General features: G+C 41.3%; 1 protein-coding gene across 1 annotated transcript in view; it reads right to left on the bottom strand.

The window, feature by feature from the left end:
- hectd2 (HECT domain containing 2) overlaps window positions 1-26,314 on the bottom strand; it is a 48,264-nt gene that overhangs the window by 4,931 nt on the left and 17,019 nt on the right. The window contains exons 9-19 of the mRNA XM_071479931.1: window positions 25,221-25,369; window positions 24,967-25,090; window positions 23,795-23,891; window positions 23,431-23,538; window positions 22,139-22,271; window positions 18,523-18,611; window positions 11,435-11,499; window positions 11,055-11,148; window positions 8,311-8,385; window positions 4,866-4,953; window positions 4,200-4,306 (exon numbers count right to left, since the gene is read on the bottom strand). Of these exons, the coding sequence (XP_071336032.1) occupies window positions 4,200-4,306; window positions 4,866-4,953; window positions 8,311-8,385; window positions 11,055-11,148; window positions 11,435-11,499; window positions 18,523-18,611; window positions 22,139-22,271; window positions 23,431-23,538; window positions 23,795-23,891; window positions 24,967-25,090; window positions 25,221-25,369 (1,129 nt within the window). The remainder of the gene's footprint in view (window positions 1-4,199; window positions 4,307-4,865; window positions 4,954-8,310; window positions 8,386-11,054; window positions 11,149-11,434; window positions 11,500-18,522; window positions 18,612-22,138; window positions 22,272-23,430; window positions 23,539-23,794; window positions 23,892-24,966; window positions 25,091-25,220; window positions 25,370-26,314) is intronic.

The following is a 26,314-nucleotide window of genomic DNA, read 5'->3' on the forward strand; positions in this document are numbered from 1 at the left end:
AAGACTGTGGACTGGACCTGCTCTTTTTGAAAAGTGCCTCGAGATAACTTCTGTTGTGATTTGCTGCTGTACAAATATAAACTGACTTGACCCTCAACAGTCGCCATCTTGGCTACGTAGCAAAAGGGGAAAGACCACTGATATTTTCAAACTTGTGAAAACAATGAGGAAATGACGGAGGAAAGACGACACGTCATATTTTACATTTCACAATTTAACTCATGCAGCATTTCCTGTAAATCCCTCATGCTGCAGTTTGAGTCCGGTGCAGGACTGGTCGACCAAAATGAAAACTGTTATTTTACAGAAATTACAAATGGTAAATACATCTGTGGCTTTTGCTGAAGCAGTGCTGAGTTCATGAAAATCCACCTGCCCACATGTGCTCCCGGTCTCCTGGCAGCATCAGTGTCAGTGCTGGGCTCAACCCACTGAACAACAGTGAGGAAGCATTTCATGACAACAGCTGGACAGATGCATCACTTCTTCTAAATGTCCACTATAATACAACATCGTTCGAATGCAACAACCACTTCCGCTGATGTAAGAATGTCAGGCAACAGCAACACAACCAGTAAACCGGGGGCAGAAACAGGAAGCTCTGCCTCGTCAGAGCAGCTGATAATAGTAAATGTGTCAAACTGTGAAACGGTTATCTTCCGGGTAGTTTATAGGAGAGAAAGTCTCTGTTTCTTATCAACAACCATGCAAAAGTGGCATTGCACAACAATTTACTACCTATTGTCTGACTTGTTGGACACCTCTGCGCACAGGAGGAATCTGACTCTGCAAGTGGCTGATGTAGGTCACAACAGGAAATTATAAACAGAGATTAGAGAGGTAAAAAATAACGACAATCATAAATGTGACACTAACCATTTAAAATAATCCAAATATAGTAACCGAAAGGATTTTACAGATAACAATCATTTAAAAACGTCGCTGAGTCTGACACTGATGTTACTACTGACTACTGACCTAAAAACCCTTGAAACTCCACAACTTTCACAACCCCAACACACACAGCCTGAAACTGACACACACCCCAACACAAAAACAACACCCCCCCCCCCCCCCCTCCCCACACACACACACACACACACACACACACACACCCACACACCCACAATGAAGCACAGGCCTGCCTCATCACATCCTCACACATCATCACATCCGAAGACGTCAGGCAGTGTGGACGTGACTGAAGGATCGAACACAGACAGAGAGAGAGAAGCATGGTGAAGATACAGCTCAAGGGAGTCACACACATTGAAATTTGACCACTTTTAAAAAGTCATAGCTGAGTTTAAGACAAGTGTGTTTTTATTTGCACCAGGTCTTGTAATTGTTAAAGTTGTTTTACACAGTTTCTAGATTCTAGTGTCGTGGCCCTTTTGTTGTTTTAAATAGAATCAGCTCAGGACGGTTTTCATAATATTTTCATGGAGCTTTTGTTTGTCTCCTTTTAATCCCCAAAACAACTTTTTTTATTTTTTTATTCAAGAAAAAGGTTGATTTTGCCTTTTGATTTGATATTCACTCCTCCTCTTGCTCACATCTTTCACAGTATGTCAAATATAATGTGCATAATTTTATCAACCATCTCTTAAAAAGCATCATTGGGAGGCAGTAAGTTTATTCAATTCTTGGTAATTTTCAGATCTGAGTATGTTATCAGTTTGAAGATGAACAGGTTTGACTCAGCATCAGAGTTGACTAACTCTCTGTTGCAGGACTAAACTCAGCTGCTTGCTGTCATGGACTGAGTGAGATGTTAGATTGTTGCTCTAACAGCAGCGACATGTCTCTAAGATGAATGGTGGATGTTAATTTACTGGAGCAACGTTTCAAACCAGTCATGCAGAATTTATCACTTCCTGCGCAGCAACAGTGAAAGAACAAAACTTGTATGTGCTGAATCACTGTTGTGTTTCGGCAGAACATTCGAGACTGGAACAAAATGCACATTTGTGTGTTGAGCTTGTGAATCCTCGGCATCGTGGAGACAGAAATGTGCCCACAAATGGAGCCAAGGCTGCAAATCCTGTTTGTCTTCCTCCTTAGTCAAATGTTTGCTCTCCCTGATAAAGAGCTGCTGACTCAAATCTGATCATGTTGTTGTTTGTTGAACTCCAGGGACCCTGATGAAGGGGGGTGGGGGGGCCCCTGTGCAGCTCCACAATATGCATCTAAGCAGCAAATATCATTCTTCTTCTTTCATGGCCTTTATGTGCTCAGATACAGTTTTCATGAGACTTTACTGTTTTTGCTTGTTCTTTTGTGCTGTTTTTATTTTTTTGCACTGTTAAATATTCTGTGAATTATATTGAATAATAGTGAATAATAACTATGGGTTAACATGATTGATTATTACATATTATGCAATTTTCTTCACTGCATCAATAAAGTAGTTGTGAGGATATAGTGAATGGATGAGTAGTGAAGATAAACACATTTTAACACAAAAAGAAACTAATAACCCATGTGCAACTGTAATGTATGTGCATGCTTTGAATTCCCATATATGAAATATATACATGCAAAGTTAAAACATATATACACATATATGTCAAAATTAGATATGGAACCTTTCCAGAATCAGAAACAGGTTTCTTTTACCAGGAAGGTTCACATATGAGGAATATGTTTTGGTGCATGATTAAACATATTTATATAAGATGAATAAAGCAAAAGCAAGTACTGCAACTTCGGTATCTTAAATATAAACAGAAATTCTGTCAGGCATATTTACAGTAATAAAATATAGATAAGAAAATATAAAAATATAAAAATAATACAAATGTGCGCATTGTAAAATTTTAGAAATTGGAAAAATTTCATACATTGACATATATATCTAGCTCATACAAATATGTAAATGCATGTGTGTATGCTTATATTGTAGATGGATGTTGTAAATTCAAAAGATAGAGATGTATGTTTAAAATAAGTAATTAACAAGAAAAACACATGTTGAGATGTAGAATTTTTACTTGATATTTTAATAACTTTGCATATATAAATTAAATTTGCTAACTTGTAAACAAGAGACTAAAATTTCTAAGGCTGCTGTGACATTGTGGATTATTATCACAGCAATAGCTCATGGAGGTGCTGTTAGTTTTTGCACAAACTCTGACCTCTGACCTTTTGGGTCCTGATTCACGCAGTATATCAGCCACAGTCAGGAGGTCTCATCAGTCAAGTCCATGTATGATTACGTGCGTGTATGTGTGCAGGAGTGTGTCTGAACAGCTGTCTGAAATACCTGTGTGACCACAGATAAGACGGACAGATGGACAGTTTGACTGCGGTTTATCAGCTGTGAGTCTGAATCTGGGTCAGAGAAGGGACAGGCTGATCTAAACCAATCAGACTGACACAACCAGGACGAGGCTAAACTCTCCCCCAGCCTGCTCTGGCCTGACTCCTCTGTTTCCCACAGTTTGGGAAAAACAACATCCCAAAATTTGTTTGCCAGGAAACTTTTTGCAGCATCTTTGTAAATTTAAAGACACACTATTTAGTGTTTTCAATGTAAGAAATCACAGTGTCAATCATTAAGAATCCTGCTTCATATTTATTCATTGTTTTATCTCCTGCACCTGATTGTCCGAGCGCAGTTAAAGGTCTAAAGCTCCTCTTGTGTTGGACAGAACAAACAGTCACACAGTCAGTTTTCTGTGGAAAACTAGTCTGATGTCTGCACTATATGAAAGGTCATGAGTTCACAAAGACATTAGGACTCATCGTTGCTCTCAGGCTGCTGGTGGAGCAGTAGGATGCTCATGTTCTGATGTTAGACGTCAAACCTCTGGTACACACTCGCACGCTGCTTTAAATAATGGAGATCATTTTGTTGTCTTGCTGAGGGCATGGGACACTTTTAATGCGAGTCTGTCAGGGGCTAAATGGAGGTCATTGACTTTTCTTATTGAACACTAGGCAATGAGAGCAAGCGCATGTCACTGACCAGCATTACTGAAGTTACATGCATTCAGTGTCCTGACCTGCTAACTGCACAGACTGGACGCTAAAGACAGAAATGTCCAAGACGAGGTCAGTCCTGAGAGATTTAATCTGACCCTCAGCACACACACACACACACACACACACACACACACACACACACACACACACACACACACACACACACACACACACACACACACACACACACACACACACAGTGGACTCACCATGAGGGCATCAGAGGCACACACACTGTGGAAGCCGTGGTAGAAGGCAGCAAACTGCTTATAAATGGATTTATTCAGCAGGAAGTCGACATAGAGCTGGACATACTCTGTGGAGAGAGGAGTCACACAACAGAAAGATTTTCAATATTCCATTACAGACTTTTATACGTTCGCCCTGCAGTCCTGGCTCCTCTGTTTAACACACACACACACATACACACACACACGCACACAGGGACGCTGGCACACAGCTGGGCCTCTGGATGGCAACAACCGCTGCTGCACGGAAAATAAGGTTTAATGGGAGAAATAAAAACTTGACTCTCTCAGCTCCACTTCATCCTCTTTAAGGGAACAAAGGAGCTTTTGGGCTGTGCCAGGTTTCTGTGTCGCTGCTCAGATGATACTCAACAGCACAGGAGCAGCATTTTAACGCAGTGCAGTAATTTTATTTCTGCATCCAATCCATGTAGCACCAAAGTAGAATGGGCCGTTTGTACCAAGGTGTGTTGGCATTTTCAATTTGAATTGAATATGTTTTTGCTCTGTTAGTCAGGTCCCCCAGCAGGATGCAGGTTCATGCGGGTACAAGTGTGGCGTGTGTGCCACTGAGCATGTCCTCATGTCCGCATAAAGCTCCTGCCGTAACTCTCAGTGTAGACTCACCCTTCCTGTTCTGCTTGGTGACGGGAATTTTGTCTCCTCCGGGCTTCAGGTTGTAGGATTTGACTACGCCCATCTCCTCCTGGAAGACCTGCAACACACACAAACACACACGTCACGGGGGCCATGCTGTTGCACGCAATAAACCCCATGACCCATAAATGAAGAGCTTCCAAAATCTCTTCTAATGTCTTCAAAGACGATACAGTTTCACTGCAAACTGCAAATCTAGGCAATGTTTATTATAAAATAAAATGTATTTAACGCTTTTAAGAACAGTATTAAAAGAGGATCATGTAAGTGAAAGCAGGTCTAAAAGGCTTTAAAAGATGATATCCAAAGCCATGCAGAGGTTACAGCCCAAAATTGATTTGTTCAGAGGAACAAACTCTACCCCAGTTAATGGCTGTACCCAATTTTAAACTCTTAAACAGGTGAATTTGTTCATTAACTACTGAATTTAAGTTTATACAGTATGCCATACATGCTTAGATAAAAGACAATATTTAAATAATCTCAGCATGAACATATAAAGGCAGGTTACTAAAAAGAACTGGATAAGACGCATAGAGAGGGACATAGAGTTGTATGATGGTAAATTCAGTGTAATGTTCACTAATTAATCAGTGTAACAACTAAACCAGAGTTTCTCTTTTTAACAGAAATACAGTGTTGTTCAATCACCAATTACACACTTGTTTCTACTTTGCAGTTTTTTTTGTTTGTTGGTAAAGGAATTGTTTTTTTAATGCACTTTTTTGTTTTCTTGGTGAGAGTCAGATGAAGAGATTGATAAAGTCACTGCTTGCACGAGTAAAAAATGGCTCCAGCAACACCCTGAAAACCACAACTTGCTGTTTCTGCACTACAGTTTTTGTATTAACATGTACAATGTACAATGTGTTGATTAGTGAGTATTAGAGGTGTATTAGAGGTAGATTTTCTATCCTTTTAGATTCAGCCAAGCCAGATCCAGACCAATGACTGTACACAAAGATGGACGACAGGATGGGTTCACTAAGGTGAAGCCAAAAAATAAGCAGAGGTCAATACAGGTCAAATCATTTTTTTTCCCAAAGATGTTTTCTGACATTTCAGGTAGTTCCTATTACGTTGATGTATGTTCAAGTGTAGCATCATGATTGACAGCTTCGATTGACCTGTGACTGGGTTGAGCGGGTGTATGGGTGGGACCTTGACACCGCAGCTCCACCTAACAACCAGTCCTCCAACCTGAACAACCACATAAGACGTTTTTTTTCAACCTACTGATACGACCCATAGGAGTGTCTCCTGAAATAGCGCCCCTATGGTGGCAGGTATACTGAATCTTGGTTGTCACGGTTACAATAATACACAGGAACTGTACTGAAAACAGCTTACCTACCTTCATCGCCATGGTTACTTGGTTAGGTGTAGGCACTAAAACTACTTGGTTAGGTGGGAAAAGATTTTGATTTGGGTTAAAATAAGTACGTCCTCAACATCAGATGATCTTTGTTGTCATGGTTACAATAATAACAATGTGGCTAAGAAACGACATAACCTGCTACTTTCACGTGGGAATCGAACACCGCTCTCCTGTGTCATATTCCTGTGTTTTGTTGACCCATCCATCCTCCCCAACCTCCTCCTGACGTGGACTTTGTCGCTCTATAAACTACGTCACCGCACTTTTCCCTTTGCTCCTGTCATCATTACTATGACCACTAGGTGTCGCCAAGCAACAAAAGCTAACTATGGGTCATAATAACCTGCTGCACAGTCGACCTATGGGTTAATTTTTTTCTCCCACCTATGGCACAGACTCTGACTCGAATGACCTCCGGGATATTTTTTTTTTTTTGAGGATGGGGAGACGCGTCGTCCATCTTTATATATAGTTACATTGTGACATATAAATAAATTTTGGGTTTAGTTATAGAAAGTGTCAGGGGATAAAGGAAATAATTTATATCTGTGACATTCTTACAAGTGCAGCATTACAAACGTGTGTGTGTGTGTGTGTGTGTGTGTGTGTGTGTAGAAACTAGCCTCACAGTGATGTACAAACAGACAGAGAAAATATTGGGAGACACAGCTGGTGAGAGCTACAGACATGTAGCCAGAGAGAGAGAGAGCCAGTGTTGTGCAGGTCAGTGGGTTTGTGTGTACCTCAGTGGTGTGACTGTGACTGGCCTATAGCTCACAGTCAGCTTCCACACATTAGGTTAAAATAACACCCCCACTCTAGCTTTTACATAATACTTCTTAACACATATGTTCCTGCTTCATACACCACAAAGTCTCCCATTATATCTGGTTACTACGCTCAGTAGCAGCCTGCTCATAAAACCTGCTGACATCATGTAATGTAACACTGAGTGTGAGGAGCTTGGTCATGTTTTAGTTGATCACTGTGGACTTTACAGCAGCCTATATAATGCAATTCACAACTTTTTGGGATATTTACAGTAAAATGCAAGTTAAGTCTGTGGTAAAATAAAAAAAAAAAGATAGAGTTACAGATAATCATCATATGTATTTTACTCAGGTAAAAGTGAACAGATGGTGATCAGCCCTGCAGTCGCTGGCAGCTGATAATGAGTCATGTTAATTATTAACTGAACACAAGCAGTTATACAAAACTTAGCTTGAATAAAATACAGTCCATAATTTAAATCAGGAAGTATCTGATCAAGGAAGAAGCCAAAGACTAAGTCGACAAGATTATTAATGATTAATTATTAACAAGATTATTATATATGTGATGAGACATTTGGCGCCAGTTTTCAGTGCTTGACGCTTCCTGTGATCCTACAGCGGCTGCAAACATGATGGATGTTGATATGCTGCCCAAAACATGGTCATTATATCCTCTCAGTTATTTTGTAAGAATATGTAAAATATTTGGAACCACACACATTTACTGAAACTCTGGATTCTGGTGAAGTAAATGACCATCTGTGACCTTGACTTTGGCATTTGACTAAACTGTGGTGGAACTGATCCAGATCATCTCCTGGACTAAACTGAACTCTATTAAAACTGCACAGCAGTGAGAGGAGTCGCAGCTGTCTGTCAGCTCGACACGCTGAGACACTTTAATCATGACAGCTCTCTGTGGGTGTGTGTGTGTGTGTGTGTGTGTGTCATAGTCCATTTAAGAGCTTTTCCTCATATCTTTCTCACATCATCACCTGTGATCAATAGCAAATTAATTATTATGTACACTTTTATTCAAGTTAACATCTTATCATGCGAACTGGAAATGTTAAAATAACATTTTATTTTTAACAAATAAAAAGTCAAAATAAAAAGTCGACTATGGTTGAAAAAATCTCTTCCTCCTCAGTTTTCTGTTTTTCTTCACAAATTTAAAACAAGAGTAAATATACATGTAGAGAAGAAACGATTTAACTTTTCCGATAGCTGAGTTCATAAACTACTGTCAGGTGCAGCTCTTTACCTGGAAGGTGAGGTAGAAGTCCTCCTCCACGTTCCCCTCGTAGCTCAGCAGCTCTCCCAACCCGTGAGCCAGCTCCTGCGGACGGACACAAAAGTTCAGGATCAGGAAAAACCTGTCGGAAGAGCTGGGACCAGGAGGTTCCTGAGTGGTTGCTCCATCCAAACAGACAGAAGGTTTGTTTTCAGCCCACAGTGTTTACAGGAAGACGTCTACCACCTCGAATATCTTTAGACAAAGCAGCAAATGTGAGGAACTTCACAAGACCTGGACAGGCATGAAATCACTTCCTCTCATTAATCAATACATGTAGCGCTTTATTTGTCTTTACATACAACTAATGATCTGTTTCTCATTAACATTTCCCTCTTTGCAGCATATCTGTATTATTGAACACAACTTCTTAGATTAAAAGTGATTCTTACCATTTTGATTTCAAGTAAGTTTTCTTGACTATTCACTCATTCATTCATTCATTCATTCATTCAAACCATCCACTGTTCATTCACTGTATGACTCGCTGCAGCATGTGACTGTCGTGTTAAACATTTTCACTGTTTCTGAACCAGATCGACTGAATCAGATTCATGGATCAGTCGAACAGTCTGAATGGAGCTTGTTCCTGTGCAGTCACCAGAGTTCTGGTCCCGCTGCCAACTGCAGGCCTCATATCTGGTATCCTGCCGTTATGTAACCACAAGGCCAGTTATAGCCCCTCCTGTGTATGTAGATGTGTGTGTGTGTGTGTGTGTGTGTGTGTGTGTGTGTGTGTGTGTTTGCCGCCTGCACAGTGAAGCAGGTTTCAGAGACCGTCAGGATCTTTCTCCTTCTGCTGCTGCACAACACTGCTTGAACTGTTGTCATACAGTGTGTCTCTGTTGCAAAGTGACGACAAAGCACTGAGCACACTTTTTTCCACTCAGCTGCAGACTAACACTGTGGGCCCCTGCAGCAGATCTGTGGAGTTCAAAGCCTTGCTCAGAGGCACATCAGTCTAGTTAGCAAATGCATCTATAATTTGTTTGTCCTTAACTTTAGCTACTCAAATCTCTTCTTGCATTTTGCAGCCTGGTCATTTATTGTAATGAAAATGTACTCCAGCTGCTGAGCTCACTAAAATATAAATGTTTCAAAACAGCTGCATAAACTGCATCCATAACGAAACAACAACACTCAGGGGATCTTATTGTGCTCATGTAAACCTTGGCACACATGAGTCTGATGGAAAATGTATGTGTATATATGTGTGTGTGTGTGTGTGTGTGTGTGTGTGTGTGTGTGTGTGTGTGTGAGGCTGAATTTGAGAGAGACAAAGTGAGCTGAAGTGGTCGAACACACTTCACATCTGGCAGCGCTCAACAACTGAAACCAAACTTTCTAACTCTTCCACAAGGTGTTAGATGTGAATTTTGGCTCCCAGTCTCTTTCAGAACATGTCTTCAGGTCCTTTTACTTGTTAATAAAGCTCTTAATGGTTTGGGACCAACTTACATTGCAGATTCTCTGTCATTTTACAGTCCTCCACAAGTTCTTTGATCCTCTACTGCCAGACTTTTAATTACACACAATTTTGCACACAAGAAAACAGACAGCGCAGCTTTATTCAACTATCTTCCAAATCTATGGAACATCCTGCAGATAGTTAGAGGAGATGCTCTCTAATTTGGCTTTTAATTAATCCTTCCATATTTTACTTTTCTCACTGGTTTCTGTTTTTATTTTCATTTTATCATCTACTGTTTTTATATTGTTTAATTCTATTCACACTTTTTGCACATTTTATTTCACTTTTATTGTGAAGCACTTTGGGCTCTATTTCCTGTATGAAAAGTGCTCCATAAATAAAGTTTACTATTATCATTATTGTATAATCTTTGGAGAAAAATCTAGAGGCCACTAAAGTGTTTAACTCAGGATTTTGGTCTTATTTCTTCACAGAGAAGAAACAAGAATATGAGTGAAACAGAAGCACAATAACCACTGGGAAAAGAACATGATGTACTTATGATTTAAAAATTGTTTACAAAATAAAAAAGAATATACTAAATATGGAAAAACATATTAATATGGCAAAAGTGCATGTGAGGGTTTGAGTGTATTAAATAGTGGTGGATTTAACTTCAATCTAGAAACACATGGAGGTAAATTTAGACTCTACAGAGATGATGATGATGATGAAGATGAGGGGGATTAGCAGGGTGAGAGTGATCAACTATTTAACTCTGGCACCCTCTGGTGACAGAAGATAAATTCAGGTGTTGGGAAGACCAGAGACAGCCAGATTTTTTAGACTGAAGAAAAGTATAAACACAACAGTTGTTTTTGCTCACATTTTCCATGAGCTGGAATTAAAGATCTCAAAATTTTTGTAACCACACAAAAGGTGTCTTTTGCTCAAATGGGCAACAGATGTGCATATTTTATTTTATTTTATTTTTTCATGCAGTGTGACACATCTTTGTACAGAGTTGATCAGGTTGTTGATTGTGGCATGTGAAGTAAAGTCACTTTATGTAGCTAAACCTGCAGAGCCTGCAGCTAAATCTGCTGAGGGCGTCTTTGGTCCCGACTTTTCTATTTGAGGTTTCCACTGTTTCACTGCCCCCAACACACTAAGTAACACAACAATCCCAAGAAGGTGACAAAAATGTTGTGAATGCTGATTGGTTTGAAGGATAAACTCCACTCAGTCTTCAGTCTCACTTTAAAACTCGTATTTTATCATCGCGTGGGATTCAAACACCTACTGGCATGATCTGCTGTAGGTCATCCAGGGTGGCGGTTGCCATGCCGACAAGGGCATTTTGGTCACATGGTACAGTGGGTGGAGTGAGGAGTTTCCTGCAAGGGAGGATAAACATTCAGAAATAATTAAACTAAATTACAAGTTACATTAAATTCATCCAAAATGTTGCTGTTGAGGATGGAGCAGCGATTCACTGCTGCTGTCAGGGCGGAGGTTTTTATGCAGGCGATATGAAGGTGCAGAGGTAGTGATTAGAGGGAACCGAGCTTTCACGACCACAGGAGGACTGTGCTGTGATGTAGAAGTTCTTGGAGAAAACTTTGTCAAGGTGTGACAAATGGAAACACACACACACACACACACACACACAAACACACCTACCTGTAACAGTAGAGAGGGAAGTGGATGTCCAGAGCGATGCTGTTGTAAACTGCTAAGCCCATCAGCTGGAAACAGAGCAGGTTAAGGATGTAACTACAAGCAGTGAGTAGTTTCTATGTCACTATAGAGGCTTGAATGTGCAGCGTCCAGAGGTCAACATGATCAAATCTTTCCCAAGCACACACTGACACATTTTTGTAAACAAATACATCACCAGGAGCAGGAAGTGGGCCCATCTGTTACATAAGGTAAGACAGGCAGCAACCTGACTTACCCTGAAGTCAAAGATTGACCTGTGACCTCCAACTATCAAATACTGAACACATGGCTAACACTCATGCGATATACACAGCATTAATTGAACATAACAGCACAATGTTTGTTTTATCTTTGTTAACATGAGAAAATGTTCTTTGAATATTATAATATTCAGATTTTCACAGGTCTGAAGGGAGGAAAACCGAGCGAAAACACACAGTGAATCATCAAAGCTGGTGAAACAGAAGCTAACACAGGTTCTTTACACAAACATGAGGCTGAAAATCCAACACAGATGGACAATTAAAACGGCTAACGTCGCTAACGTCGCTAACGTCGCTAACATCACATAGAAAAACAGCTGTAGTGAAGACTTGTCTCATCCACTGGTGTTCGGAGTCAAATCTGATCTCATGATTCATCTCACTGCTGAGCCACCATGTGTGTGTGTGTGAACTCAAGAAAGACCAGCCAGTCTTTTTTCTTTTATGGCAGAATGAGTGTAATGTAGATGAATGACTTCATTGTGTAATTTCTGTGTGTGTGTGTGTGTGTGTGTGTGTGTGTGTGTGGCTAGGCGATGGAGAGTTCATGTACAGAATGTCCCATCCACCTGCAATTTTTTTTTTCCATTTATGTTCAAGGGGCGGCGTCCCAAAACACACACACACACACACACACACACACACACACACAGAAGTGTTCTCAGCTGCCACATGTGGTGACCATATGTGGTGTAATTGTAATGTGTAGGTTGAACGTAGATTTGTGTGTAGGTGACACACACACAAATAAACAAACCCTCTCTACACACACACACACACACACACACAAAACACACACATATACACACTCACAACCATGGACATGAAAATAAACATAAACTGTACGATTACCAAGACCATTAAGGTCATTAAGAAGCCACACACACACACACACACACACACACACACACACACACACACACACACACACACACACACGGATATCAAAGAGAGTGCAACAGAAAGCATTTGGCGGCCCTCGTTTATATATCTTCACTTTATGGGACAGGCCTGAATAAAGCTCTCTCTCTTTACTCTGTTTCCACCTCTCTCTATTCATGCCCGCCCTGTTTCACATTATGTCTCTCTCTCTCTCTCGCTCTCTCTGTTTTTCTACACACTTCCTTCTATTTGCCAGGCTGGTTCTTAAATTTAAGTTTTGCTTTGTTTGTGAAAGACCCACAAAACAACAAACAAAACATTAAAGGTCCATATTTACACTTCTCCAGTGTTTTATTTGAAGTGTTGATATCCATAAGAAGATATACTTGTGGTTTTAAGAATCAAAAACTATCTCAGTGTAGTTTTACATCTACTCTCTCAGGCTTCTCTCTGGAGCTCTGGTAACAAAAGGTCAGTCAGCCAATCAGAGGAGAGGATCTGAGCCTAGCTGACCAGTGATCAAAAAAAATATAGCAGATTTCAGGTAAACACTCAGAGAAACCACATCCTGAACAGCTGGATGGTGGGTCCAGGTGGGCGGGGCTTGGGGCATGGCTGAGAGAGGTGACTGCTTTCTTGTGACATCACAAAGTTACAGAAGTGCTGACAGCTTGTTTTGGGCTCAGTTTCTGAATACAGGCTGTGTGCATTTCTCTGTGGACTGAGGCTTTGATACTTTCACAGTATTAATATAGAACCTAGACCTGCCTTGTACAATATGGGACCTTTAACAACAATGAAAGTCATTCAGGTTCATCTGATGTTCATGGCTTTATTAACCTGTTAGGGTGGTCTGGCACACAACTGAGATGCTGCCCTGTCCCAACACAGAACGTTCAGAAACCTGGGTGAGGTGTTTACATGTGACACCACCCTGGTTTCTATTAGAGTACTCCAGGCGGGATGAGGCTCCAGGTTTCTGAAACCAGGATAAGATGTTTACATGTGCAGCACATACAGTACACAGGATGCTTCTTTATCCCACTCACATGTAGTCATACTTGGCTTGTGCAGCTTTCACAAAGATTGAGACATTATGAAATAGGAGCACATGGAGTGGATATGGATATTCATGTGTTAGTGTGAATCTACACAGAATTGTATGCGTCTGGTTTGGGCCCGAATACGTCTCCCGTCTACTTGTACGATATGAAGCATCCAGACTGCTCAGGTCATCTGGGACAGGTTTTCTCACCTGTGGAACAAGCTTCCTGAACACCTGACATCTGCTCAACCTGTCAGCTCATTCAAATCAGGGCTTAAATATCACTTTTTGCTGCAACTTACCAATAAATTTCATACATAACATCTTATTAATGTTGTGCCGTGTTTACATTTGCTTGTTTTTAATGTCTTTTATACTGCAGCACTTCTTTTTAATGGTGTCCTAAGCTTCTTACCTGGTTTTATGCAATCTTAATGACTTATTTAAACATTTTATTTCATCAAATTTGCTTTTAAATGCTATTTTAATGTCATCTTTATGTTCTATTTTAATGTATTTCCATGCCCCTGTAAAGCACTTTGATTTGCCTTGTGTCTAAATGGTGCTATATAAATAAACTTGCCTTGGGAAATGTTTTTACCTTTATATGTTCGTGACTGTTTCATGAGTGCTTAGCTTACCTTCTTTTAGAGCTGTTTAGTTATTGCATTTTAAAGTTTTATTACTGTTTCACTTTCTTTTATTTTCTAATGCTGCGGCTCTGTTCTTCATTATTTCAGCTGTGCTCAGATGCTGCATGTTCCCCAGTCAGTTTGTGTTTAATCAATAATATTCCAGGGGAACAGGTCATTTTTGCGGCCGATACTTCCTGCAGGTTAACCTGGCTCTGCCTCCCTCATCTCTCTACTTTCTCTCTTCCTGTTTCATTGATTCTCTCTCTTCCATCAGTGTTTGTTCCTTTGTGTTAACATCTGTTTATTCACCGTCTTTCCATTTTACACCTCTGCACCACTGCTCCACCTTCTCTCTGCTTCTCATTTATCTCCGTCTCGCTCTGCTGCTTTCACTCTTTCTCTCTTACTCATTTTCTCTCCAGCCTCCACTGCTCCATCTCCATAGTGACGCAACGCTGCCATGACAACCAAACAGGAACGAGGGAGATTGATAAATTAGCTCTTAGTGCAAGCACATGTGCGACATGCATGGAACACCCAGGAGCGCGCACACACACACACACACACACACACACTTCCCACCTTTTGCTCGTTTCTTTTTCTTTGCCTTGTTCTCTCCATTTGACTTTTTTCCTTGCTCACTCACTGTTTCTGCCCTAAACCAAACACACACACATGCACGCACACACACGCATGCACGCACACACGCACGCACACACGCACACACACACACACACACACACACACACACACACACAATGACCTGGCAAGGAACAGGCAGCTATTAGGTTATATAACCTTTTGACAGTTCCCAGCTGGCCAGTAACTAAGGCTAAATTGCTGGATTGTTCTCTAGTCACACACACACACAGGGTTTGTACACACAGGCATACGTATACACACATGTCCTGGAAGTACATTTTACAAACAGCAGAGCTACTCTGTAACAGCAGACGCTGCACAACGTGAAAGTCATGTCCGCAGGTTTCACAGAAACATATCCACTTCATTTGTGCTCTGTATTAGAATAATAAGAAATGAAGATGCATCGACTCTAAGGCCACTTAGAGAGCACAGACCTCGGCCAAGGTCAAGGTCAAACAACATGCACCAGACTTCAGAGGAAAAATCTTTTGAACTTGGTACAGTGCTTAAATAATACCCGTTACATTTTGTCCAAGGTTTGTACATGTTGCAATCATAATATTTGTCCTGTAATTTTCTGCAATATAATTCTGCCTCCTATCCTTTGCACTCATAACGGTGTGCAGGGCCAACACATACAAATGTTAACAATGTTTCATATTTGAATTATTTGCATTAGCTAGCTGTTAATAACACACAAAGAGAAACAGCCAGCTAATACAAGTATAGCGCTGCCCAAAAACTAGTAGCACCTAGCTACTACGCCCCTGCTTAGAATTTCACCTGCTGTGTCTTTACTTGATGTTGGAACAAAGTAGGTAATTTGAAACATTTTTCTGCTTCTGCTTTCTAATTCCAGCCTTCTCTGCACCACCTTCCTCCTTTAAACCAGTGTGAACAGTGAACACACAAATCAACACATATCTGATAACTCTGTGCGAGCCTGAAGGAGAGTTCATAGCTGTTATTGGGTCATTAGCTGACCAAGTACAGTTCAAGGTATCCCAGGGTTGCACCACTTGAGGAGGAGCCACTCATTTACCCCCCCACCCCACTAGACTTGGTTTGGGAGAAACAAGTGGCTATGAGTGCACAGTTTAGGTTATAACCAGTATTGTTAGTCTGCACAATAATCAGTCCGTCCCAAACCAAAAAGTTTTAAGGCCAACTGGGAATTCTCCTGACCCTCCCGATCACTGCCCCACTACTGATTGTGGGTGAGTTGCATAAAGAGTCAGTGCAAAGATGCAAACAGATGCAGGTTCGCTCTCGATGCGGCTCCGTGAGGTGAGGACGCAGTGAAAAACCACAACATCAAAACACGTAAGATTTCTGTCCACCTGACTGTTCCCGATGACTCTGTACTGTGACTTCCTGATGAACGCAGGTACACGAGGTGTAGCTAAACAGACCCATTTCCTGCTCCAACAAGCTGCAGGAGGATGAAATGTGCAGCAGTTGTTTGAGGTATGATATGTGGTGTTTGGTTGGAAAGCTGCTGGATACAACTGTGTTCCTAAGAAACGACGCATGAATGCTGCTGATCTGAAACAGCAAATAAGTTTTGAAAGAAACATAAAGCTTCTTAGTTATTATGTTTTTCAACATTCATCGGAAACATTAACTAATAAACTTTTTGTAGCTATGTTCAGGCACTCACAGCTCTTAGTTAAGGTTAGAGGAGGGCTCAGGACGTGAACCCCAGTCTCTGGAGTCTAAGTCCTGCACTCAACAAAGCACTTACCTAAATAGAAAAAACTGCCTATGAATATAATCTAGGCTGGAATTACATGATCTAACATAAGATCTTTGGCCAAACAAATTAGTAGAATATAAACATGATTTCTTGGAGACAAAGCAGCTGGATAAAAGCTTAGATTTCTGCCCAAACATGGTCTGTGCAGCGACCGTCAGACGTCAGGCATGTTGTGTTACAAATTAGGAATTTGTACCTTCACAAAAGTGACCACCCTAAATACTGAATGGTTCAGAGAACTGCCACTGTTTTTATCCTAACACAAGCTCTGCTGAAGATGTAGAACAGAGAGACGAGTAGAAAGGAGAGAAAACTGCAGACAAACAGAAACAGCTGATTTGAGATCAGTCTGATTCCAAGCTGACGAACACACGGTCAGTGTGGTGTTCACCAGTTTGAACAAACATCTGTATTCTGTCAGCGCGTTGGCTGTTAACAGTCCTGACTGCAAAACATTCGCTTCACATTCAAACACTGCAGCAGCTACAGCTGGTGGTGCTCACAAGAAAGACTTTGTTTTATTTTACATTTACATCGACTCATCTGTCAGAAGATTTTATCCAAAGTGACGAAGGCTTCAGTTCAGGGGGAGACCTTGGTGTAAATACTAAGAACTACATCTATTCAATAAATGCAAGGAGGGGGAGACCTGGCTGAATGGTTAGGTTTCATACCACATGGGCTCAAATGTCCTGAGGAGTGAATTCCCGGTTTGACTCCCAGCCGACCGGACCATTTGCTGCATTTGTCTTTCTCCAACTCTCTCCCTGCATTTCCTGTCTGTCTCTACTGTCTCTATAAAAAAACCCATAAAATGGCCAAAAAGAGAAGAATTAATAAGAAAATAATGAGTGGAAGGTAGGTAAAGACAAGGTAGAGAGGTGCACTGTGCATGGTTATCCATGTTAGGGTATCAGAAGGGGAGGTGGTCTCAGATTCCTGAAGACAGAGAGGGACCTCCTGCTCTGCTAGACTTCAGTAGCTTGTTCCACCATCGGAGAACCACAGACCAGAAGAGTCTGGACTGAGACTGACTTGTGTGCAGGGATGGCAGAGCAACTCAGTGGAGGAGAAGGAGCATCAGGCTGAATGACTGAGTTTAAGTAGATGGAAGATGTCACTATGAAGGCAAAATTAGTGACTTGACCGGCCATGAGTAGCCAGTGTAGGTTGATAAGTAGCGGAGTGACTTTCTTTAGTTTGAGATGTGGATTTATAGCCTGAAAACACTCCTTTTAATTTCTCTTTCTCCTCAGTGGTTTAAAATATTGGAGTCTATAATATGTGAGAGGGAGGGAGAGGGGTGGATAAAAGAGAGGAGGGCCTGTTTGTGCGTGTGTGTGTCTGTCTGCACACTACCCACACACTAAATTGTCACCCACAGAACACCACAGGAAACAAACCACTGAAGAACTATGAATATAATGAATTTAATGAAAGAGCATTAAAATGCTAATGTGTTCTGTTTGCGCTAAACGAGCTGCTCCTCATGGAAACAAGCTCACAATTACACAAACAAACTAAATGTAAAACCTCGGATAAACGTCCCAAAGCACTTTTATTTAAGACAGAATCAGACTGCACCACACTGAGCAGTGTGCAGCCTATAACATGTCTGTAGTGCCCTGTGTGTAAACAGACATCCACAGATTAAAGTCCCTTAAAGCCTCTAAGAACGATGCATTATTGTTTATCCCGTAAATCCAGCAAGGGGCAGTTCAGATACAAATTGAAGCCACAGACTCCAGCAACATAAAACAGAGCCCGGACGTGCACGAAACGCATTAGAGTTTGTTGTTGCTGTTGGTTTTAATAAAGGATACAGTCCCGACCAACTGGAACTCGGAATAGTTGTCACACTTCCAACTGCTGAACCAATGGCAGCGCGAGTCCTTCATGTAGGTGAACATTCCTGAAACAGGAGGAGAAATATTACTCAGAATTAGGTTTGGCTCATTTCTGATGGATGGATGAATGACAGCGAGAAGGACTAACGAAGGGAAGCAGGAAAGGAGGCAAGAATGAAAGTGAGAAGGAAACAAAAGGAAGATGAGTGAAAAGAGGAAAAAGAGAAACAAACTTTATGGAAAGAAGACAGAAAGACAGAAGAAGGATACATGTACTAAATAGAGGAATTATGAATAAACAGAGGAGTAAAACATAAAAAGGAACCATAACTGTGGAGTGAAGAAATAAAGACTCGCGGGAAGGATGAGAGAGAGAGAGAGAGAGGGGAGGGAAAGTGGGAAAGTACAAATGAAAAAAGGACAAAATGACAGAAACAAAAGAAAGAAAATTAAATGGAGGAAGAATGGAAACACAGATGTTATATCAATATAAATCAATATTTAATTAAAGAGAGAAGAAGAAGAAGAATTACTGAAAAACACTTGCATTGTATCTGAAATATCTCAAACTGAATCCATATAGAATCAAACCAGGACCTTGTGAATTCAGGGAATCAGTGGCTTTAATTCACACCACATTATGATCGGTCACTGTGTCTCTGCTGGATTCACAGTGAACACGTCTGCTCAGAGTCGGCGTCTTTGAGTGTCAGCAATTAAAAAGAAACAAAAACAGGATAATGAGCAGGTTGTTAAGTAGAATAAACTGAACAGAACAGTGAGGCACTGAAGCATTTTCAGCTCAGACTGAGAAAAAACCCAGCAGCGGTCTGTTCTGAGAGGAGACACACATCTGGACCGCTCACATCTCTGAACACCAGAAACTGACACCGCTTCACGCATAAAAGAGCCTGTGTGTGTGTGTACACCTGCCTGTGTGCAGCTGAGTATGTATGTCTGTGTGTGTGTGTGTTTCTGTGTGTGTGTGTGTGAGTGTGAAGTAGAGCCGGGGCTTTCCCTGCGCTGCTAATGAGGGGAACACAGCTTTCGTTGAGTGTGTTGCTCTGGGCCGACGTTCCCTGGCACCGAAAACACAGACGACCGCGGAAAGATGGAAAGACGATGGAAAGAACAACCCAACCAGAGGATAGAGAGACACACAGAGAGAGAGAGAGAGAGAGAGAGAGAGAGAGAGAGAGAGAGAGAGAGAGGAGGCAGATGCACAGACAGACCTTTGCTTGGTTTCCATTGAAGGATTTTTTAATGCAAATTCCAGTGAACTGAACGATCGAGTTGAATTGAAACAGCAGCATGATCTTGGAAAAATTTCTATATCAATATTGTAAAAAGGTTTTAATCCTCACATGAATGTTTCTGGTGGTTGAAGGAAATATTGGAGCAACAGTGATGGAAACAAAACCAGAAAAAAAGAGAGAAGGTTCATCTTGAGACATTTTTACTCACATTTCACATGAATTCAATTTGAAATTGGAATAAAAATAATTTCATTGACGTAGTGTTGAGACAACTCCTCGGTGCCCAAGATTGTTGCTGAACTAATTTCTTTGATTTGATCAACCAAATTAGAAAAACACCAGCTCAGGAGAAAACACTCAGATAGCAAACATCTGCAAAGACCCAGCAGTTTCGAAGTGGTGAGCACGCTGGTTAGATCAGCCACTGGAATGTGTGACCAGCTTGTGAAATCAGGTTGGGCTGCTGATTATTTTCTTTTTTTTGTTGTCAAAAAATAATAAAAAAGATCCAAACCAACAATGATGAAATGATCCTAGTGTGTCTAAAAGCCTGATATTACTTATTCCTCTGAGCCACAGAGCTCCATTGTTTCCAAAAACAATTTTATTTTGACTCAGACCCACACACAGAAATACTAAGTAGAGCACCAAATGTGGATTAATCTGCCTCTGAAAATAGTCCCCAACAAATGCACCATTTCTGCCTGTTAATAAATAACTTTTCTAACTAATCCCGGCCAGAAACTGACAGTTACAACCTAACCCTGTGTTACAGATTAAATGTTAACAAATAAATAATATGCAATACATGAATTTGCACATTTAATCAAAAGTTTCCCAACATCAGCCAAAAATTTCTTCCACCATGTTTCTGCGTATATGATGTCACAACTTGGGAAGTCGTATACCAACATTTTTGCAGATTTTCCAAATTGTTGTTCCAAATTTTTCCAGTCGGAAACTCATTTTTCCGATTATCCCGACACCACATGAATGCAGGGTTGGACCTGAAGTACACCTGTGTGTGTTTAAGCCTGTTTGTTTACATTCTGACACATCTGCATCTTGAAAAGTTCTGCTGCTGCTGCTGCTTTGGCTCCTCGCAGGTCCTGTTCACACTGTTCAGACATGATTATCATGAGATGAATCTGATGACATTTAGGGAGCACCTTTTTAATATGGTTTCTCAACAGATCTCTGTCCTAAATACACATCAGAGATCCAGACACCTGTGAATTTATGATGCCTGAATGTTGCATATTACTGCAAGAATTTAGAAATGTTTTCATATCTGTTCAGAGCTCGTTGTCAGTTCATATCCAAACAAGGTATCTGAGTTCAGTTTCTCCCGAACCACAGACTCCGGGGCTGAAATGAAGTCAGCACTGAAGTGTTGAAAACTGCAGTTCCTCTAATGGCCACTAGAGTCTGACTCCAGCAGTGAGTCAGTCCCCACAGACTCATGTTAAAAATGTCCAATATTACAGCAGAAATAAACATGTTTACAGCCTGGTACAAAAAACAGTTTTGGTCTCTTGAGCTAATTGCCTCCTTCATGACAACTGTACAGGGGCGAATTTTTATATAACTCACTCATTTAAGATTAAAGTTATGTACAATTGAGGGCGTGGCCACTTTGAGTGACAGGTGGGTGAACGTATACTTGCCACAAGCCGGTAGAGTCAGGCGCTGCCAAGATGGCGACTTCAAAAACCTGTTGGTGATGTCACGGAGGCTACGTCCATCTTTATTTACAGTCTATGGTTACTCCCCTATATGATACTAACTTTTTCAGAGCCACTTAAGGAAGAGAACGACGCAAAAAAAGAAAGAAAGAGACGGGAGCACACAAACACAGTGACCCAGAGACACTGAAACAGAGATGAACTGAGTCCAGGAGTCAGTAACGTCAGGAGAGGAAACTGAGAGAAGACAGTCATAGTGAGAACTGCTGTGGTCTAAAGTGAGTTTCCAAAACCAACACTGACCACTTTTCTCAGCCATCTGACACTTACTCCTGCTGCAGTTTCACTCACATGAAAACTCAGAGCTTGTCCACTGAGACCTCCAACTAATAAAAAATTCATTTTTATCCAATAAAAATCTGATTTTCTTTCCGCTTGTTTTCAATAAAATATGGCTCCACTTTCCACTGACTCTGTATCAAACAGAATTTCGCCTCCTGGTTCTGTTGTTGTTGTCAGCTGCTCTCTGAAGATGAGCTCAGTTTTTCCATTCCCCCCATTCACACTTGATTAAGGCCGTTTCATGGACCTGGTTTATAATTCAGTAAAAACAGCTTCCACTCAGACCACCGCAGGGTGCAGATGTCTCACCGTAGTCTGTGTGGAAGATCTGTCGGACCAGCAGCAGGAACCACTCCTTCGTCAGGCCGCCCATGTCCAGCCCCGCCTCCCCGACAAACGTCACCCGCAGCTTCTTCTTCAGGTCGCACCGCTTCCTCGTCAGCTAAATGAGAAGCGAGAGATTCAACGATTATAAAAATCAACAAAAAACAACCAGTTTAGATTAAACTTTATTGTTGTTTTTACGTTTTGTTCTTATTTGCCCACTGAACCTCTCTTCCTGGAGGAAAGTATATAATCAGATTTCAGGGTTGAAATTACATTTACTGCTAGGTTCAGGGTTAGAATACGTGCTTGAGGTCAACGCATGAACGTAGAAGATTAAAGGAGGACTTGCTCTTCCTTCTCCCAGTGTCCCCTCACCACTAATTTGCCTGTTTTTCTTCTGATTACAAGACACTTGATTTTTCACTTGTCATCACAAACTCATACGGCTTTAAAAAGTCCAGTTTCACAACAGAAGAAAAAACTGACTTCCTTCCATTTTCATTATCCTTGCTCAGAAACAGAGACAGAATGTAATCCCTGGTAAATTAAAAAAAAAAGAAAGAATTCTCAGCAGATGAAAAATGACTCTTCTTCTCATGCATGGTCATTATTTTTGTATAATGAGACCTCGTTATGTGTTTATGCTTTGGTTTAAAAACATCTGAGACACAAACAAGAGATTCAAACAGGAAAGTCAAACCATGTTTGTGGCCCCCATGGAGAAAAGGGTTCCTGATGGCCCCTCATAGCGAATTTTGCAGTAACAACGATAAACCCCTTTGAACCTCCCATAAAAGTTCTATACAGTGAACCACAGCTGCTCCAAAAAAGTAGAGCCCCTGATGAGGTGTGCTATAGCTCGTCTACTGTCTACTATCTGACCTGCAGATGACGCATTTATGGAACATCAGTAAACTGTAGTGTCTACTGATAGCCTGCATCTCAGAGGTTTAGGGCACCTCTGAAAATTGCAGCATCTACAGAGTCTGCAGGTGAGGCATTTAGGGAACATCTTTGAATATTACCATTGGCTGATAGTCTGCATGTGATTTGTTCAAGGGTCTTCTGTAAATTGTATCATCTACTGATAGTCTGCAGGTGAGGCATTTAAGTTACATCAGTAAATTGTACCATCTACCGACTGCCTGAAGATGAGCTGTCTAGGGGGCATCTAGGGGTCTTCAATGGGCTTCTTTCCCTGCCCCCCCCCCCCCCCCCCCCCCCCCCCCCACACAGCAGATGCAGTGAGGAGAAGGTTGAGTTTGTGCACTAACCTCATCCAGTGAGTCGCTGAGGAGCTGTGCTCGTCGTACTTTAATGTTGAGGAACAGAAGGTTCATGTCCACTCTCTGCCTGCGAGAAACCTTACTGACCAGGCTTTGCTGTGAAACACAAACACACACATATATTTCAAGTCAGCCGATGACTGTTTGATCTTCGCGTCCTCCATCCTCACACGTTGTGTCTGATTTCTTGTTTTCATGTGTCTGTGTTATTGTTCTTCTATCTAAAGTTTGTCTGGTCCTCAGTTCATCAAAAGGCTGTTTGAGAGTTGAGGCTGGGTTATGGTTAGGGTAGGGTCTTGAGGACAATGTGTGTGTGTGTGTGTGTGTGTGTGTGTGTGTGTGTGTGTCTCACCCTGGCCTGACTGATCATCTGCTGCTCGGAGTCTTTCTGGATGATGGCTTTCTTCACCACCGTTGACAGAATGAAGGGAAACTGACAGAAGGAAAATCTGAGAGATGAAAGAGAAGAAATATGAAAAGCTAATAACCCTGAAAATGTTTTTTTTTATCTGTTTTTCTGCCATCAGTTACAAAAGCATATTTTATTTTAAGTCAGCAGAACAAAAAAGACTTCATTCCTGACCAACTCTCAAGTGTTTTTAAAATTATATGCTTTACAGAAATGAGCAGGTTCCGAAATCTACACCTTCCAAACCCAGAATGAGCAGAATCCCCGACCACAGCAGCCAGGAACTTTTCAGGCCGCTCGTTTGAACTGTAAACTCTGGATCCATTTCCTTTATCAGACGTTAACGAGCTGTGACGCAGCGTGAAACAGACTTCACGGCTTCTGAGAACGTTTCCACGGCTCTGGATAAGCTGCAGCTGTGGGAACGTTAGCTCGTCCCTGCTCAGGAGGAGATACTCTGCTCGGATTCAGACGGCTGTGGGTGTAGCCTAGTCAAGCTAATGTGCTGTAACATCTGTTAGCATTTCTGGTCCTTATTAGCGGGCAGGAGCAAAGACGAGTCACTGTTCAACCCTTGCATCATTTATTATCCATTCACTAACAGTGACTAGGCCTGTCAAGATATTATAATATAATTCCATCCATAAGTAACACAATGACAGAATGAATGGTCATGGGTTTCAAACACTAAAAGCAAAAATCCTCCTCTCAGATGGGGGACCCTGGTCTAAATTGTGTCAGCTCAGGGGTCCTTAACGTGAAAAGTTTGAGAACCATTGATCTAGACTCTAGATCTAGAACCTCTGCCCCAAACTGCTGAACTGATCCAAAAACCATACGTGAACCGATTTCTTTCTGATCCTGCTGGCCTGCCTTGTCAACAGGACCTCTGATATAACCCCCAGCCACACTGCTGCTCTACAGAGTGGTCACAAAGAGCACTGGATACAGCTTCTCTTCATTCACTGACTGGATGGTTCATTTTTATGAAATTAGTTTAAATCTAACTTTGTTACATAAAAAGCCAGCAAAAGGCATTTTAGTAAAAGATGGAAAAGCCTCTCAGTTTAATGGGTGCACTGGACAGAAAGAGAGACAGCCTTGTTTAATCTGACCTATATGAGTTGCCGTGGTTCTGCCAGGTCCTGTACTCCTCCATGAAGTCTATGTGCTCAAGAGTGATGTTGTAGAAATCGGTGAAAGGCATGATGGGAGGAGAGGAGACACTGTTGGCTGCGTCTGAGGGGAGGAAATGAGGAAAGAAAGTCAAATAAAACAAAATAATCTGCGGCATTTGTGTTATTGTTCTACCTTAAGGTGATATAAGTGTGTGTGTGTGTGTGTGTGTGTGTGTGTGTGTGTGACTCACTGAACAGGCTGAGCACTTTGGTGGCAGAGGGAATCCACCAGGAGCACTTGGCCAGAGGAGGAAGTTCGTCTGGCTCTGCAGGAAACAGACGGGTGGAGATGAACTGCAGGAGGCGCTCTACCAGCTGCCTGAAACGCCGTGCTGACAGCCTGACAACACACACGCAGACACACACATCAACTTAATATTGGTCCACATCAGATGCTTGGCAGTGAAAGCATACCCTGCACATACCCTGAAATATTCATATCCACAAAAATAGACACTCACACTTGAAGGGGAGGGAGAAAATAGCAGCGCTGTTTGCAGAAATGGTTTGAGCAGAACTAAACAGAACTTGTAATTTGAAGCAGCTCGCTTGTAAATCATCACCACAAACAGCACAAATTCCTCTGCTTTTCTAATTCAGGCAGAGAGAGACGTTCAGAAGCTGGTTTACTGCACTCGTTGCAAAAGCTACTGGATTTGATGAAACCGTCCCGAAGTGGATACAGAGTTAGTACATCTCACTCTGAAAAAATGTTTTAATCAGAGTGGACACCATCTTAAAAATGCTCCAATTAGAGTCTCTCTGTCTCTGTTACAGATAAAGTCTCTGTTGTGAGCATTTGCTGTTACTTAAAACACACAAAGGAGTCTCTCTTTCTTTTTAGCCTGCGATAAAAACAGAAATGAAAAGCAGCAAACAAGACGTACGACTATTATCAGTATTTATCATCCTCTTTATTGTGGGGCTGCGTATTGTTTGAATCCCAGTTTCATTTTTGTACAGATATTAATTATGTTTAATTCTGTCTTAACACAAAAGCTGAGAGCAGTGACTGCTTTGTTGTGACATCACAAAGTTACAGAAGTCCTGACAGCTTGTTACAAGGCTCAGTTTCTGAAAACAGGCTGTGTGCATTTCTCTGTGAACTGAGTTTTGATACTTTCACAGTATTAATATAGAACCTAGACCTGCTTTATAATCTTTATACTCAACCTTTATACAATATGGGACCTTTAAAATTAACAAAATTATGTCTCATGAAAAAAAAACATCTGATCATAAAATGAATAACGAAAACAAAGAATCTGATCCAGCATTTGATGCC

This window comes from Trachinotus anak, unplaced genomic scaffold (genome assembly GCF_046630095.1).
Source record: "Trachinotus anak isolate AG129_WGS33_773 ecotype Australia unplaced genomic scaffold, CSIRO_AGI_Tana_v1 ptg000007l, whole genome shotgun sequence".
NCBI classification, from domain to species: domain Eukaryota; kingdom Metazoa; phylum Chordata; class Actinopteri; order Carangiformes; family Carangidae; genus Trachinotus; species Trachinotus anak.